Below are 15,019 nucleotides of genomic sequence, written 5' to 3' on the forward strand. Positions count from 1 at the left end.
GTCTACTGTCCATACAGAGATAAATGAATAAAGGATACACACACACACACACAATGGAATATTAGCCATAAAAAGGAAAGAAATCTTGCCATTTGCAACATGGACAGATGTAGAGGGAATTAATGGTAAGTGAAATCATAGACAAATACCATATGATTTCACTTCTATTTGGAATCTAAGAAGCAAAACAAAGCATGAACAGACCCATAATTACAGAGAACAAGCTGGTGGTTGTCAGAGGGGATGGGGCAGGAGGATGGGCAAAATGGGTGAAGGGGAAATGGGAGTACTGGCTTCCGGCTGTGGAATGTAGATGTCACGGGGATGAAAGGTACAGCACAGGAATATCGTCAGGGGCATTGTGATAGGCTTGTATGGTGACAGGTGGTAGCTACACTTTCAGTGAGCAAACCATGATGTATAGAGTTGTCCAGTCACTATGTTGTGTACCTGAAACATATGTAACATTGTATGTCAACTATAGTTGTAAAAAAGCTGCAATGGAGAAAGGACAGGCATGGCTGCATGCATTCCAGTAAAACTTTACTTACAAAAGCAAGCATCTGGGTCATAGTTTGCACACTCCTGTTCTAGCTCATGAATAGTTTGGAATTTATAGCACACATCATTTTAAAACACCAACCCTCACTGGGAAAGTGACCTTTCCTAAGTGATACAAGTTGAGAATGTATCTATCATTCTGGGTACTTTCACTCACCTATGTTAATACTTATTTGTTGAAAAGTTTTATTACCAGTTAATGGAGCTAAACAAGAGCTTATAGGACAGTGATCTGGAATTTTCCTTGTTTATTACTGATCTTCCTGACTAAAATCTCATCAATAGCATTGTTTCATGAAGACCTTAGTTAGAAGAGGGTTAATCATGAAATGATACTCTTGAATTTTATTATTAGCCAGTGGACTCTCATAAGTCCAAAATTCATTTCTTTCCCACAGCTATATATATTTTGGTATCTTAATTTTCTGAGAGAAAGTTTGCCTGTAGCATTAATACACTGTCATGTTAGGCATTTCCTATAATATTTTTATGATATATATTATCTAACATATAGCAACATTTCTCTATTAATACTAAAATTCCTTATAATTTATGCAATATCTTATAATTTATGTAATTGATAATTGGATTTTAAGAAGTATTCTTGTTTCCTAATCCTGAGGAAAACCCCTTCTAAATAAACCACTGTGGTGAAAGGGAAATATTTAAATGTTTACTTCTATTCCTCTTTCAAAGATGTTAAGTTTACTATAATTTTGTAGACGGGTAAGCTGAGTCATCTACTCTGGTGTGTGTTCCTATTTTGTCCCCACGTAAGTACACATCGCTATTAAAAATGACCACTCAACTTCTGTGAAAATAAGAATTCTTTTAAATAAATAGAAAAAGTTGTACCCTGGCACGTGAGAATGAAGATCTTGTAAGTTGAAAATGTAATCCAAGTTTTTAAAACATGGTAATTACAGTTTTCCTAGACTAACAAACCTATAGCATATTTCGATTGTTATTATACACGGTCATTTGTTACTAGTGGTAATTAGCACAGTAAGCTGTATCTGAGAGGAAGAAAGCCAAAGAAACTTGGGCTCTTTTTGTTTTCCATGACTTCTCTGCTTCACTGGGTCAACAAAGTTCCCTCCTTAGCAGGACGTATCTGCTCTAACCGTATGACAAGTGACCGCTGATGTGCAACACTAATTGTAGTGACTCCTAGCTGTTGCAGACAACTGATATCTCTGCTCCTGTTTGAGTAGGACAAATGAGATACCTTCCTCTTATGAAAAGGAAATGAAGCTATTAGTGTTTTATGGACAGTTGGTCTAAAGAGTAAAAAATACTTAACATCAGTTTAAGAAAATTTAGAAGACCATCTTATAACATTGATGTTTTTGCTAAACATATTGGCATTGTATTTTTAAAATGCAGCAGCCACTTAATGATAAAAACTGAATACCCCTCTCAAATACCAGCATTGTCAAATTTTCAAAGGGACTGTGGTACAGATTTGCTACTGAACGGAGAATCTAATGGATAAGAGCCAGAGATTGGGAAGTCCCCCTTCTCAGCAGAGACAAGTCCATGCTTGCAGGTAGAACCATTTTTCACTCTAATTACTCCTTGCTCCACCCCCAGTAGAACTTAGACAGCTTTACATACCCTCAAGCACAGATTCTCTGATTGCTCAGAACCCCCGAATTCTGTTCCATTTCACAGGGGCAAGTCTGGCTTTAAAAATGCTTTAGGACAGATGACTCTCAAAGAACCCAGCCATGCCTTTCTGAATTGCCAGAATTAATACAGCCACAAATTTTACTGCCTCAAATGAAGAAATCAGTTGTTACACTGTTTAATGTTTCCTGAGTCTCATACAGATACACCCATGGTAAGCTAGTTTTTTTCCCATTTAGATCTTTTAGTCTGGGGTCATTATTGAATAGTTTTTGTCACGGGTGGTATACTGGGGCTCTGCTGCTTCCACACCAAAACCCCCCTACCCCACCCTGTCCAGTGTAGCTCTCAGTTCTGCTTCTTAATAGCTTTTGTGGTTTTGAGCAAGTTCCTTCACATGTAAGCCTGGTGAGTGTTCTCTCCTGCAGCACGGAGCCAGCACAATAGTTCCCCCCACCCCCCATCCAGAGTTTCACTTTTCACAGTTTCAGTTACCCTCGCTCAGCCACAGTCCAGATTCAGATGATCCTCCTCCTGACTGTCTGCAGAAGGTCAGTAGTCGCCTGGTGCAGTGGCCGTGCGGCCAGCGTTCACCCGCTGCATCTCATTATGTAGGCCCCGATCATCTCATACCACCACCTTTCAAATGAGCAACATGCACCTCTTCCTTTCACTTGAACCGTTAGAGGCCCTGTAGGGTTATTAATTGGCTTAAGATCAGACCGTGTCTCAGGGAATAGGGAGGCTGGAGGAGAAGGAGACAGGCTGGGGACTAAGTTCCTCATCTGATATGGGCACAATTCAGGGTGCCCCAAAACAGTGACAGTGGGAACATCAAAGATCACAGATCACTCACAGATCACACACAGATCACCAAAACAGAAAATGAAAAAAGCTTGAAATATCTCAAGAATTACCAAAATGCAACACAGAGATGTGAAATGAACTAATGCTATTGGAAAAATGGCACTGAGAGACTTGTTTGATCCAGGGTTCCCACAGACCTCCCATTTGTTTTTAAAAAAAAAAAAAAAAAAAGTATCTGAAGTGCAATAAAGCAAAAGCACATTAAAATGAGGTATGCCTGTCCTTGCCTCAGAGTAATGTTTTGCATACGTGAGCCTTTCCTTTGTCCTCTCCAGGTTGTGAAAATATGCAGAGAACTGGCTTCTTGTTCTCTTTAACGCCCCAGAATAGGAGTTGACAACCATTTTCTGTAAAAGACCAAATAATAAATATCTTGGGCTTTGCAGGGCACATGGTCTCTGTTACAGCTGCTCAGCTCTGCTGTTGTAGCACAAAAGCAGCCATAAGCAATTGTGGGGGAGGGGGATGAGATGTCTGTGCTCTGGTAAAATGTTACCAAAACTATGTCTAGCAATGAATGGAAAACTTCATAAATATATGTTGAATAGTCTTGGGAATTGGTTATCTATAACACTGTTTTTAGCTTGAAAGTGTTCAACAGTTGACATACTATATACATAATTGTATAAGGTTCTTCATTTTCCTGTAGGAGGCACAAAAATACTTAAAGTTAATAAATTCCTGAATCTCGGTCTCACCCTGATGTTTTTAGGAGAAAAGCCATAGGTCATTTTTAACTAAAGATAGCATGGAACACAAAATGTATAGTCAGAAAGCTCTAGTTTCTTTAACTTGCTAACTGACTTTGGGCAAGTTTCTTAACCTCTCTGAGCTTCGAGTTAAATCTCTTATTAAAAAGAGAGAATGGGGCGCCGGCATGACTCTGTTGGTTCCGTGTCTGCCTTTGGCTTAGGTCAATCCAGGGTCCTGGGATCAAGTCCTGCATTAGGCTTCCTGCTTGTAGGGAGTGTGCTTCTCCCTCTGCCCCTCTCCCCCACTCCTGCTCACCCTCTCACTCTCTCTTTCTCTCAAAAATAAGTAAATAAAATCTTCAAAATAAAAAAGAACAGTACCTACTTTATAGGGCTGCTGTGAAGAAAAAATGAGATGATGTATCTGTAGTATTAGATAAAAACTCAAAACTGCTACAAAAAAAAACTAACATTCGGTGCGTTGAGTATTGTATTAGATTCTTTGGGGTACCCAGAAATATTCTTCACTCTATCTCCTGTGTCTTTATGTAAATTAAATGTGCTATTAAATCCTATACCAGTAAATAATATACAATATGTATAAATGTAGATACTTGAATAATTCTTTAATGTTACTGTTTTTAGTAGATTTCAAAATTGAATTGTATAAATTCTATGATAATGGTAATATTTAAGTGTATACTCAAACAACTGAAAGTTCCCAGATTCTGAGCACTTTATCATACTACTGTGGAACTATAAAGAAATGCCCCAAATCATGAGATAAGGGAATTCTTAATGAGCAGTTTCTCAAGACTGTTCTAAAATGTATATGAATTCAAAATACATATTTTGCAGTTAACAGTGATTTGGTATGTATATACATAAGATGGTAGAAAGGTCTTTTTCCTTTTAATGTGATGGATATATATGATCACTAAGAGTAAGATTGATGTTACTAATATTCCCTTGCACTGTGACCTACGTATGCATTTTTGTTGAGCAACTGTTACACACCAAGCATCATCCTAGGTGTAAAAAGTACAGAGGTGAATATAACAAGACCCCTACCCTCCGGAGCCCAGCCTAATTTGGGGGAGACACGTCTTTGAATATAATTAAAGACTGGTAACTGCCTAAAGAGAAGTAGAGTTCATCTGTAACAAAAACTCCTCGTACAGTGATTTAACCAAGAAAGTAACTCATAACAAGATGTCTGAGGTGTGTAGGCCCAGGCTGGGCAGCTGGATGTGCTGCGTCATCAACATCCCACACTCCCTTCTCCATCTTCCCCAGACCTTATGGTCACAAGAGGACTGCTGAACTTCCAGGCCTTGTGTCTGTGTTTTGGGTAGGAACAAGAGGAAAGAGCTAAGAACTCTGTCCTCCTAGGGCTTTATTGAAGAAGGAAAGGCCTCCAAGGGAGAGGCCAAATTTGTGTCAGATGGCCTTCTGTAGCTCTGTAGGCATCTGGGGATTCAGTTTCTTTTCAGCCTCTGAAGCAGGGGAGAGCAAAGTCTAGTCTAATAGAAGGAGACAAATACAGAAAACCAGTGCATTAAAGTGTGATTGCTGTGGCAGTAGTTTCTATGTGACATAGTAGGCATTTGAAGGAAGAAGAGGTCAAGTGTGGTCCTGGAGGTCAAGGGCATGATGTTATAAATAAGGGTGCCATTACAACTTCAGGCACCACAATTCATAAAGCACTTGTAATGTAATTCTCATAAAGCAATTGATACCGGAGCTGAACCTTAGAAACTTGTGTCCAGGAATCTAACAGAATTGTGGGGCCATTCTAAACAGAAGCAACAGTGTTAGAAAAGGCAGAGGGACAAAAAGAGGCCTTGATGCATTAGGGTAAGATAAAAAATTATTCACAGCTACAACATACACTAGAAAGGATTTAGCAAGAAATATGACTAGACAGGTAAATAGCAAATTATGCCTCATTTGCCATAATATTTATCTCTTCTCTTCTGTTAGGATACCTTTAAGGTTTTTTGGTAGGTGGGTAGTATGATGAGACTTGGATTTTAACAGACATCACCCAAATAAGTGTACGGAATCTGAACCGAAATGGTGTAAGAAGTGAAAAAAGAGGGGTGCCTGGGTGGCTCAGTCAAATGTCTGCCTTTGGCTGAGGTCATGATCCCAGAATCCTGGGATCAGGCCTGGCATCCAGCTCCCCTCTTAGCAGGGAGTCTGCTTCTCCCTTTGCCCCTCCCCCCACTTTCTGCTCTCTCTTTGCCTAATAAATATTTTTTAAATGTGAGAAATGATAGGAAATTATTGAATTATGATTTCTATATAAAAATCCTGAACTAAGAAAGTAATGGTAGCAAGGACAGCTGAGAATTGTTAAGAATAGTCTGTTCTAAAGACTTGGTGACTGATTATGTGGAAAGTAACAAAAATTATATGGTGTCTGCACATTTCCTGGAAGATGGTGGTATTCTTTACCATGATAGAGAAAAACTCAAAAATGAACACATCTGTAGGAAAAGATTATGGAGGAAGCACATGTAGAGGTGAGCCAGCTTGAGCCAGATGATGAGAACAATAACATAGGAAAACGGGCCTCTATCCCTAAATGGCCTTATCGGATGGAACCACCCTACCAATCTTAATACTCTCAGCACTAGACTATTTGAGAATAATTTATATTGTTAGGATGCTAGAATGCACATAATTACCGCAAATAATCGACTGTCAATGCAGTCCCTAGCAAAATCCAATGGCATTCTCACAGATACAGAAGAAAAAAATCCCAACTTCATATGTGGAACCACAGAAGATTCCAAATAGCCAAAGCAGTCTTGAGAAAGAAAAACAAATTTGGAGACATCACACCTCATAATTTCAAAACCTATTACAAAGCTTATAGTAATCAAAGCAGTAATGTGTTAGCATAAAAACAGACACACAGGAAATAAATGGGATAGCACAGAGCACCCAGAAATAAACCCACATGTATATGGTCAACTAGTTTACTAAAGAAACCAAGAACATAAGGTCAGAAAATGGCAGTCTCTTCAATAAATGGTATTGGGAAAACTGGAGAGCTATCTTAACACCTTACATAAAAATCAACTAAAAATGGATTAAAGACCTGAACATAAAACTTGAAAAACCCCAATGTTTTCTTCCTAGAAAATGTTTTCTTCTAGGAAGAAAACATAGGGGTTAAACTCCTTAACATCTATGTTGGCTCTGTTTTTTTTTTAATTTGACACCAAAAGCAAAGGCAAAAAAAAGCAAAACTAAGTAGGTGGGACTACCTCAAACAAAAAGCTTGCTGTACAGCAAAGGAAATAACAAAATGAAAAGACAACCGATGGAATGAGAGAAAAGATTTGCAAATCTAGTATATAAAATATATAAAGAATTACAATATATAAAGAATTACAACTCAATTGAAGAAGAAACACAATCTGATTAAAATATGGGTAGAGGACTTGAACATTTTTCCAAAGACGACACACAGATGGCCAGCAGGTACAGATAAAAGTGCTTCCCCAGTCATCAGGGAAATGCAAATCAGAACCACAATGAAATCTCACTTCTCACCTGTTAGAATGGCTACCATCAAAAAGACAAGATATAACAAATGTTGGCAAGGATAGGAAGAAAAGGGAACCTTGTTGGTGAGAATTTAAATTGGAAAACAGTATGTAGTTTCCTCACAAAAAATTAAAATAACTTCCGTATGACCCAGCAATTCCACTTCTGGGTATTTATCTGAAGAAAATGAGATCACCATCCTGAGAAGATATCTGCAGCCCCCATGTTCACTGTTGCATTTATTGACAGTAGCCAAGACATCCAAACAACCTAAGTGTCCATCAACAAGTGGATAAAGAAAATGTGGTGTATAATATACAATCATGTGTGCACACACACACACAGGAATATTATTCAGCCATTAAGGAAATTCCGCCATTTGCAGCAACATTGATGGATCTTCAGGGCATAGTATAATAGTGAAATAAGTCAGAGACCAGTACTGTATAATCACTTATATGCAGAGTCTTTAAACACACACACACACACAGACTCATAGAGTGAGCTGATTGATGGTTGTCAGAAGTGGGGTGTTGGGAAATGGACAAAATGAATGAAGGTGGTCAGAAGATACACACTTAACAGTTGAAAGAGGGAGTTCTGGGGATGTAATACATACCATGGTGACTGTAAGAGGTAAAAAAGAATCAAAAGTGTTCTTACAGAACAATATAAAAGTTGATCTTGACAAAATAGAAAAGCTTAAGTGAAGAAGTACAGGGAATGATGGGAAAGTAGAGAAAATATCTTATAAAGTAGAGGGATGAGATACTGTCAGAACTGATGGAACAAGAAATAGAAATTTAATAAACTTATAAATTTAAATGCTAGTTATTTAAACCTCTAAAGAAACAAACTGATATTTTAAATATAAGAAATAAGATAGTCTGGGGAAGAAGGTGGTGGTGAACTAAAGCCTCATCCTGTGGCAGGAATTAAGAAGATAATATCCAAAGTTAATAATGCAAATAAACGAGAGTATTATTTAGAGCTTGTTGAATGAGCAACTCTCCCGGAGCACTGGGGTAAGGCATTGTCTGTCTAGAACCCGGCGTGTATAGCGACACGGCCCATGGCACATGAGCGTGTTGAGAAGTTCCATAGGATTAGCACACAGAGAGGTTAATGGGGGAAGAGACTGGGGAGTTTGACCAGAGTTGGTCTTTAAAGAACTGTTTATGTCAAGTTTGGAGAATTCTCTAGGCCTTAGAACAGAACAGTGGAGATCTGACCAGGAGAGGAGGGTGGGGTACTAGCGGCTGTTGAATGGCTGAACCCTGGTCGGGGCTGCCATGCTGGCTTCTCTGGGAGTTAAAAAGGTTCAGACGTGGTACGGGAACAAACTCACCTCCCGAACACTGGGCACTTTTCTAGGTACTGGGAGCTCATTAGTCAGTAGCACAGAGGAGATGCTCCACTGGAGCTTCATTCTAGTAAAGGCAGCTAAAAACAACAGATAGAAAGCTGTATGTACACATTCTCAGAATTGAAACGCCAAGGTGCAAAGAAGATATTCTAGAATCCACACTGTCCAGGTAAAGCTTTGGAGTAGGCCGGAGAGGATTTCCCTAGCATACAGAAGGGAGCCTCCTTTTATAGCCCACAGGACAACCATTTACTGCTCAGTTTTTGTACGTAGAATGTTCGGTGTTACACAGCGTTCTTTCGGAACATGTCTCGAGTAAATGGTTTGTAAGCTCTGAATTGTAGAAATAGACGTGTCGTATATATGCACTCTCCACAAGGTGTTGCAAAGAAGTCATTTTGTCACAGTAATACGTCCTTTAGCAAAAGTGATTTTCCCCACATTACACCTAGGGAAACTCTTTTCTAAAGCTTAGCGAATGCATGATAGTGTAAGTGAAAGGCAGTCGTTGCCTGTATTATTGGCAAGTTATGTTTGTAGCTTACAGTTTCTGGTGCCTGAAAAATAATCTGGTATTTTCACCACTTAGTCTACAAACTTGCCAGATGTTTGGGGTTTCTTTTCAGTAGAAGGGACCCCATTAGTATAGGGATTCTTGATTCTTGATCTACACATTAGCCTATGCAGGTGATGGAGTCTCTGCGTTAGGGCGGACTCGTTCAGTATTAATGGCCATTTCCTCTCTTTTCAGGGTGCTGATAAGACCGTGAAAGGTCCAGATGGACTAACTGCCTTTGAAGCCACTGACAACCAGGCAATCAAAGCTCTTCTTCAGTGATGGACGGATGGGCTGACAGCTCTGGAAGAAGGGCTCTCCTGTGGCCTCACACTGCTGCCTGTCTGTCTGTCACTCTCTATCTGCCAGCTTCTTCAGCTAAATACTTTAAGAGGGGTGAGGGGAGAGAGAAATTCATAACAAATCAGACTACCAGAAAAAAACAATGTTTGGGAAGAGAGGAAAAAAACTGTGGTCAGGCTTTTACTCGGATTCCTGATCAAGTCCGCCTCTTTTCCATTTCCAACAAAACATACAGCTTATGCCCAAGGGAGAGCAAAGACAAAACCTACCAGTACCATTTGACCCTTTCAGCTCCCTAGCTAGTTTATTCATGAGATGGTGTCGAGGGTCTGATCCTCCCAAGGCCAGCTCTCCGTGCGGGGTAGCCGTAACTGCGCGAGCAGCGGCGGCTGCTGGGACCTAACTCCGGGTGCTGAGATAAGCAATCAGCTCTAGCCTTCTGCCTTAAGACGCACTCGACTGGGGGCCTCCTGGCGTAGTTAAGAGCGCTGCCCGTGGTCGGCGACCAAATCTTCCCTCAGCGACTTTCATCTTTACGTGGGAGCTCAGTTAAGGTGAGGGGGCACACTCCTAAATTGCCGGATGACTCAACTTTGGATTTCCTCTCCCCTTTCACATGGATTTCATGTATCTTTAGATAAAACTGACTAGTTTTATTTATAAAATCTTAAATTTTGGAAGCCTAAAGGAGAAATCATTCCAGTGTGCATATTTTTTTCTCCTCTAGATTCAGACGTTTATATAACATTGAAACACTTTCAACCTCCTGCTGGTAGTAAAAGGGGATTTAAACTTAGAATCATAGCCATAGCCTGTTAGTGTCCTATAGAGAATGGTTGTCTTAGTACCTCTGGATTTTCTTTATTTGCTCTTTGAATGGATTGGCCTCAGTTATGTTTGGAGAATCAAGGAACATTCTTTGGAAATCCTCTCTCAGACCCTCCTTGGATGCTGATTACTGCACCAAAGCTGTCACTGGGGTGAGATTTACGATCTGGACAAACTGAGCCCTGTCCCTTCAAAAGTTCGCTCATTACCAGGTTTCCCCAACTTGTCAGTAGGCTTCTGCTGAACACATGCCAGCCTGCCTGCATAACAGATCTTTTGTTTCTTTACTAAACCATGCATCACATTTAATGTGACCCCTTCAAAACGTATTCTGTGTTCTTAAAAATACAGGGCCCTTCAATGGGTGTTCTGACCTGCAGGAAATATTCGGACACATGTTCACATGTTCATTTCGTGAGCAGTACAACGAATTAAAACATATACCCTTAAATTTGCTATCTTGCATTTAAAATATTGACTCCTTTGACCTGCCATCCATAAAAGCTTACTAAAAATGTTAGGGTTTTTCCTCAGCCAAATCATGCAATAATTGAATGTACCTCAAATTTTTAAAGGGGGGGGGGTTGGGTTAGGGGCTTGTATTCAGATTATGGATAACAAAGAATTATGATTTTGTAAGGCAATGTAGCATTCTAAAGCAGGGTTAAACTAGTATCAAGAGTAGCCAGCTAATAACAAATTTGAGTGATTGGTTGCTGATCGGTTGTTAGGGTGGGTGTGTGCGTGTGTGTGCATGTGGATTTTTCCCCATGAAACTTTTTTTTTTTTTTTTTAAATCTTGTGGCTTTTTGCTTACAGCTAGCCTAACCCTGTAATTTTCCTGCATCCAAGAAAACAATCATAAAATAGAGGTTTAAATACTTCGATATATTTGGCTAATTCTGCTGTCTTAATACAGCTTATTAGAGTTGGATTGGAAGTCTGCAAACAGACTTCATTACACGACTGAATGGAAGCAGAGCTATCCTCACGAAGACGGAGGGCATTTTATCAGTCTGTATTTTGGGAGCAACAAGGTGTTTCAATACCCTCGTTTTCACCTTTTGGCATAATGCTGTTGACAAGGCGTGGGTTTTACCCGCTCTGGTTGTTACCTTTCCTTTCTAACCGGTGTGTTGCAGTTGGCCGTTGCAGAGAGTGCACTGTGTCCTGTCATTCCTAAACCTGGTCTGCTTTCCTCAGTCACCCGGCATAGAAAGCACGTGGTTCTTTGTACAGTTCATCCTGCTGTTCGTGTCGCAGTAGAGGCTCCTTCGCCTTCCCTCTTCTTTCTCAGCCATCTTGTAGGCCCCGTAACCCTGGGGCGACTGCTTGAGAAAATCACGTAAACATAGAATAGACTGGCCAATGTGGTTTACACTTTTTTTTAACTAGGTTATTTATAATGTATTTCTGAACCACTTGGCAGAGAAATTCACAACACTTAATGTTCATTTTTTGAGTAAAGGAAGCTAAAAACAGGTCTGCTTTTTGGTACTACATGCATTAGTGAAAGGTTAAGTAAGTTTTGTTCTCCGCTGAATATTTAACATCTCAGAAGAAATCTTGCATGTTCTGTAGTTTTTGTATTAAGTCAGTCATTTTGTATGCACTATATCAAGTAAAATCAGGTGGTTTACCTGTTTACATTAGTATCCTAACAAACTCCCCCCGCACCCTTGCAGCTTCATTCTGGTATCGAAGTAGACTTAGAGTTCAAACACAGCACCCGACGATACCCAAGTCACCCTCTATGCAGAACTCACCTTCTACACCCGGCAGGGCACAAAGGAGAGGTAGGCGGGTACAGTGTGTGCAAGCTGCAAGGAAGGCCCTTCACTCACTGATTTCCTTCCCCCCAAGTAATGGATCTTAAATCTAGATGTACCAACTTTTTTTTTTTTTTTCCCCTAAAACTTCAACTGAGCTGCTCTTTACTTCCTTGCAATATTGTGTACTCGGTTGTGTATAGAAGAAGCTGGTGAGAGTGCCCTCCTACCTAAGCAATTGCAGTGTTTTGCATGCAAAATTTTAAGAATTTAAATCGTCCTGACTCTATTTCGTAAATGGAGAAACAATCATATCTTTCTAAGCAGTACTGAAGGAAGACTAGTGCTTTGTGCATTTTGATATATTTGAGTTCTTTTTTCCCATCATGTAATACTTTTGACGCAGTTGGGTTTCTCATATGATCCTAGTTCATGTACATCCGAATGCTAAATAATACCGTGTTTCAGTTTTGTGTTGCAAGAACAAATGGAATAAACTTGAATTGTGCTACAAGGAACGAGTCGGCAGCTTTTCCTCCCTCGGCTCCTGCGGCCTTCCTTTCCAAGCCCACCTCTCACAGCTCAACCCAGCCTCTGATTGACTCCGACTCTGGTCATCCATATTCCCCCTCGTAACCCCCAATGCTAGAAAAAAGTGGAAAGAAATAAGACAGGAAAGATTTAATTGAAATAAACTGCTCTTCCATATCTGGAAGCTTTGGTCTTGTATTAGTCTCCCAACGCAGACTGGCTCACTTGCAAAATGTTCGGCAATCCTGACTTTCTAAAAGCAAGGGCTAGCCAGCATGTCCTCGAGCATCCGGGCCAGGGTCATGGGCAGCCACTCAGATCTTTCCTATGCTCACTGAGGTTGCCGCACATCCCAGGGTTCACGTTTGCCAGACCTACTTGACCATGAGCATGCTCTTAGCATGTACTCCTCGGAACAAATGTTCTGATTTAACATTAAATCACTTTGAACCTCAAAATCTGAGCAAGATTATATTCAGCTGGATTCTGTTGTAATCTTGTCAACAACCTAAGACGACCGTGTATTTTTCTTTTGAAATGGCCAATGAATAATAACAATATGTGCAGGTGCTCAAAGGCAGAAAAAGCCATCTTCCAGGACCTTCCTATTGCCAACCAAGGTGTAAGCATGGGGCACCATGTAGGGGTAGATGTGAGCATTCACAGATTTTTTGATCAATGAAACCTTAGGAATCAGGGGTGCCTGGATGGCTTACTTGGGTAAGTGTCTGACTCTTGGTTTCAGCTCAGGTCGTGATCTCAGGGGCCTGGGATCCAGCCCACAGCCAGCTCCTCACTCATTGGGGAGTCAGCTTGAGATTCTTGCCCTCTCCCTCTGCCCCTTGCCCCTACTGCACACACTGTAAAATAAATGTTCAAAAAAAGAAGTGGGGTCCATCTAAGTGTTTAAATCTAGTTAAATATGTGTAAAAGGGAACAGGGCATCTTCTGTAATCACTGAAGAACAAGACCAGTATTAGTCAAGGAAGGCATACATCTAGACGAAAAGCACTTAAGAGTTACTGTGAAAACCTGCAGTTAGACACCAGCAACCACAGGACTGCGATGCAACAGAGTAGATGAGATGGTTAGAGGATTTTTTTTTTCCTTCTGTGAGATCAGGGGTTCCTAAAATGTCCCTGGCCTAGCCACGTCACTGCCACCTGAGGACTTGATTGAGGTGCCCAGTCCAGGCCAACCGAATTGCAACGTGTGCTGAGCCCATCAGTCCACAGTGTAACTAACCCTCTGGGACATTCTGATGCACACTCGAGTTTGAGGACTACTGTGAGAGACCATTAGAGTCTAAAAACCTGCAAATGGGACGTCATCGAGGTTGGCTTCCTAGAGATGAAGTAAAGGGAAGCCTCTAACACGGGAGCGTCAGCAAAACTGAACCCCCAAGAAAATCTCAAGATGAGCCTCAAAGTTAGGCGCTGGGCAAAAGAAGCGAAGGGAAGATGTAACAGCTGGCCCAAAGAGACCATGCTTGTGAGAATGACCCTTTGTTAGGGGGTTTTCCCTGCAGGATGTCCTGTCACATGCTGTGGGTAGTATTTCCGCAGGAGCCCAGGGTTAGGGTCCCCATGGCCAAGTTGCTTGAGCCTTTCCCAAGTCCTTCCTTGAATCCCACAGAGAGGCGAGGAGGCATGCGAGGAATTTGGGAAGAGAGGACACGCGTCTCCTTATCTTGTGCCTGACTCATTGCAGGTCACGGGGATTGCTCCAGTCACTTCCCCCGTTCCCTGCTGGTTTCTGCCTGTCCATCCTACAGCAGGAGATAGCCACACTGGGAGGCCAGTTCCTGCTGTCCCCACTCCCCCCCCCCATTCCCCGTGCTGGTGTTAGTGCTGTGAATGTGGATCCTTCTCTGCGGTGGGACCACCATGGGCTCAGAAACCACCACCTGCCTGTCACCTCACCGTGCTCTGTTTAGGATCAACTCTTCTGCCCAGATACTAGCCCGATCATCACACATCAGCCATAGGATACTTCCCTGCAAGGCTCTTATTTCATTGAAATAATAACTAACTGCCTGAGAATAAAATACGTCAGCAGCTTTTATAGTACCTGCCCCTTGGTGGACATTCACCATATTTGTTCTGAACTTCTCATGTGAAATCACTACACAGTCCAATAGGACAGAAGCGTTGTTTTCAGTAAATCAGGACTAAAGGATCGCGGTTACGACCATGGGACTATACCTAACTGTCACTGTACGCAAACGGCTCTGTAGCATCGTAAGTACTACTGGGACCACAAACCCCAATCAATGAAGTAAAGACAAATATCATAGTCACAATGTCACATGGAGGAGTGCTGACCGTGGGGTCACATGCAGGCCACCGAGCCATTG

At 41.2% G+C, this 15,019-nt stretch overlaps 1 protein-coding gene across 1 annotated transcript in view; it reads left to right on the plus strand.

Annotated features, from left to right (window-relative positions):
- MTPN (myotrophin) overlaps window positions 1-11,799 on the plus strand; it is a 55,125-nt gene extending 43,326 nt beyond the window's left edge. The window contains exon 4 of the mRNA XM_059396342.1: window positions 9,428-11,799. Within this exon, the coding sequence (XP_059252325.1) occupies window positions 9,428-9,514 (87 nt within the window). The 3' untranslated portion in view covers window positions 9,515-11,799. The remainder of the gene's footprint in view (window positions 1-9,427) is intronic.
- The last annotated feature ends 3,220 nt before the right edge of the window (window positions 11,800-15,019 follow it).

Source organism: Mustela nigripes, chromosome 4 (assembly GCF_022355385.1).
Source record: "Mustela nigripes isolate SB6536 chromosome 4, MUSNIG.SB6536, whole genome shotgun sequence".
NCBI classification, from domain to species: Eukaryota; Metazoa; Chordata; class Mammalia; order Carnivora; family Mustelidae; genus Mustela; species Mustela nigripes.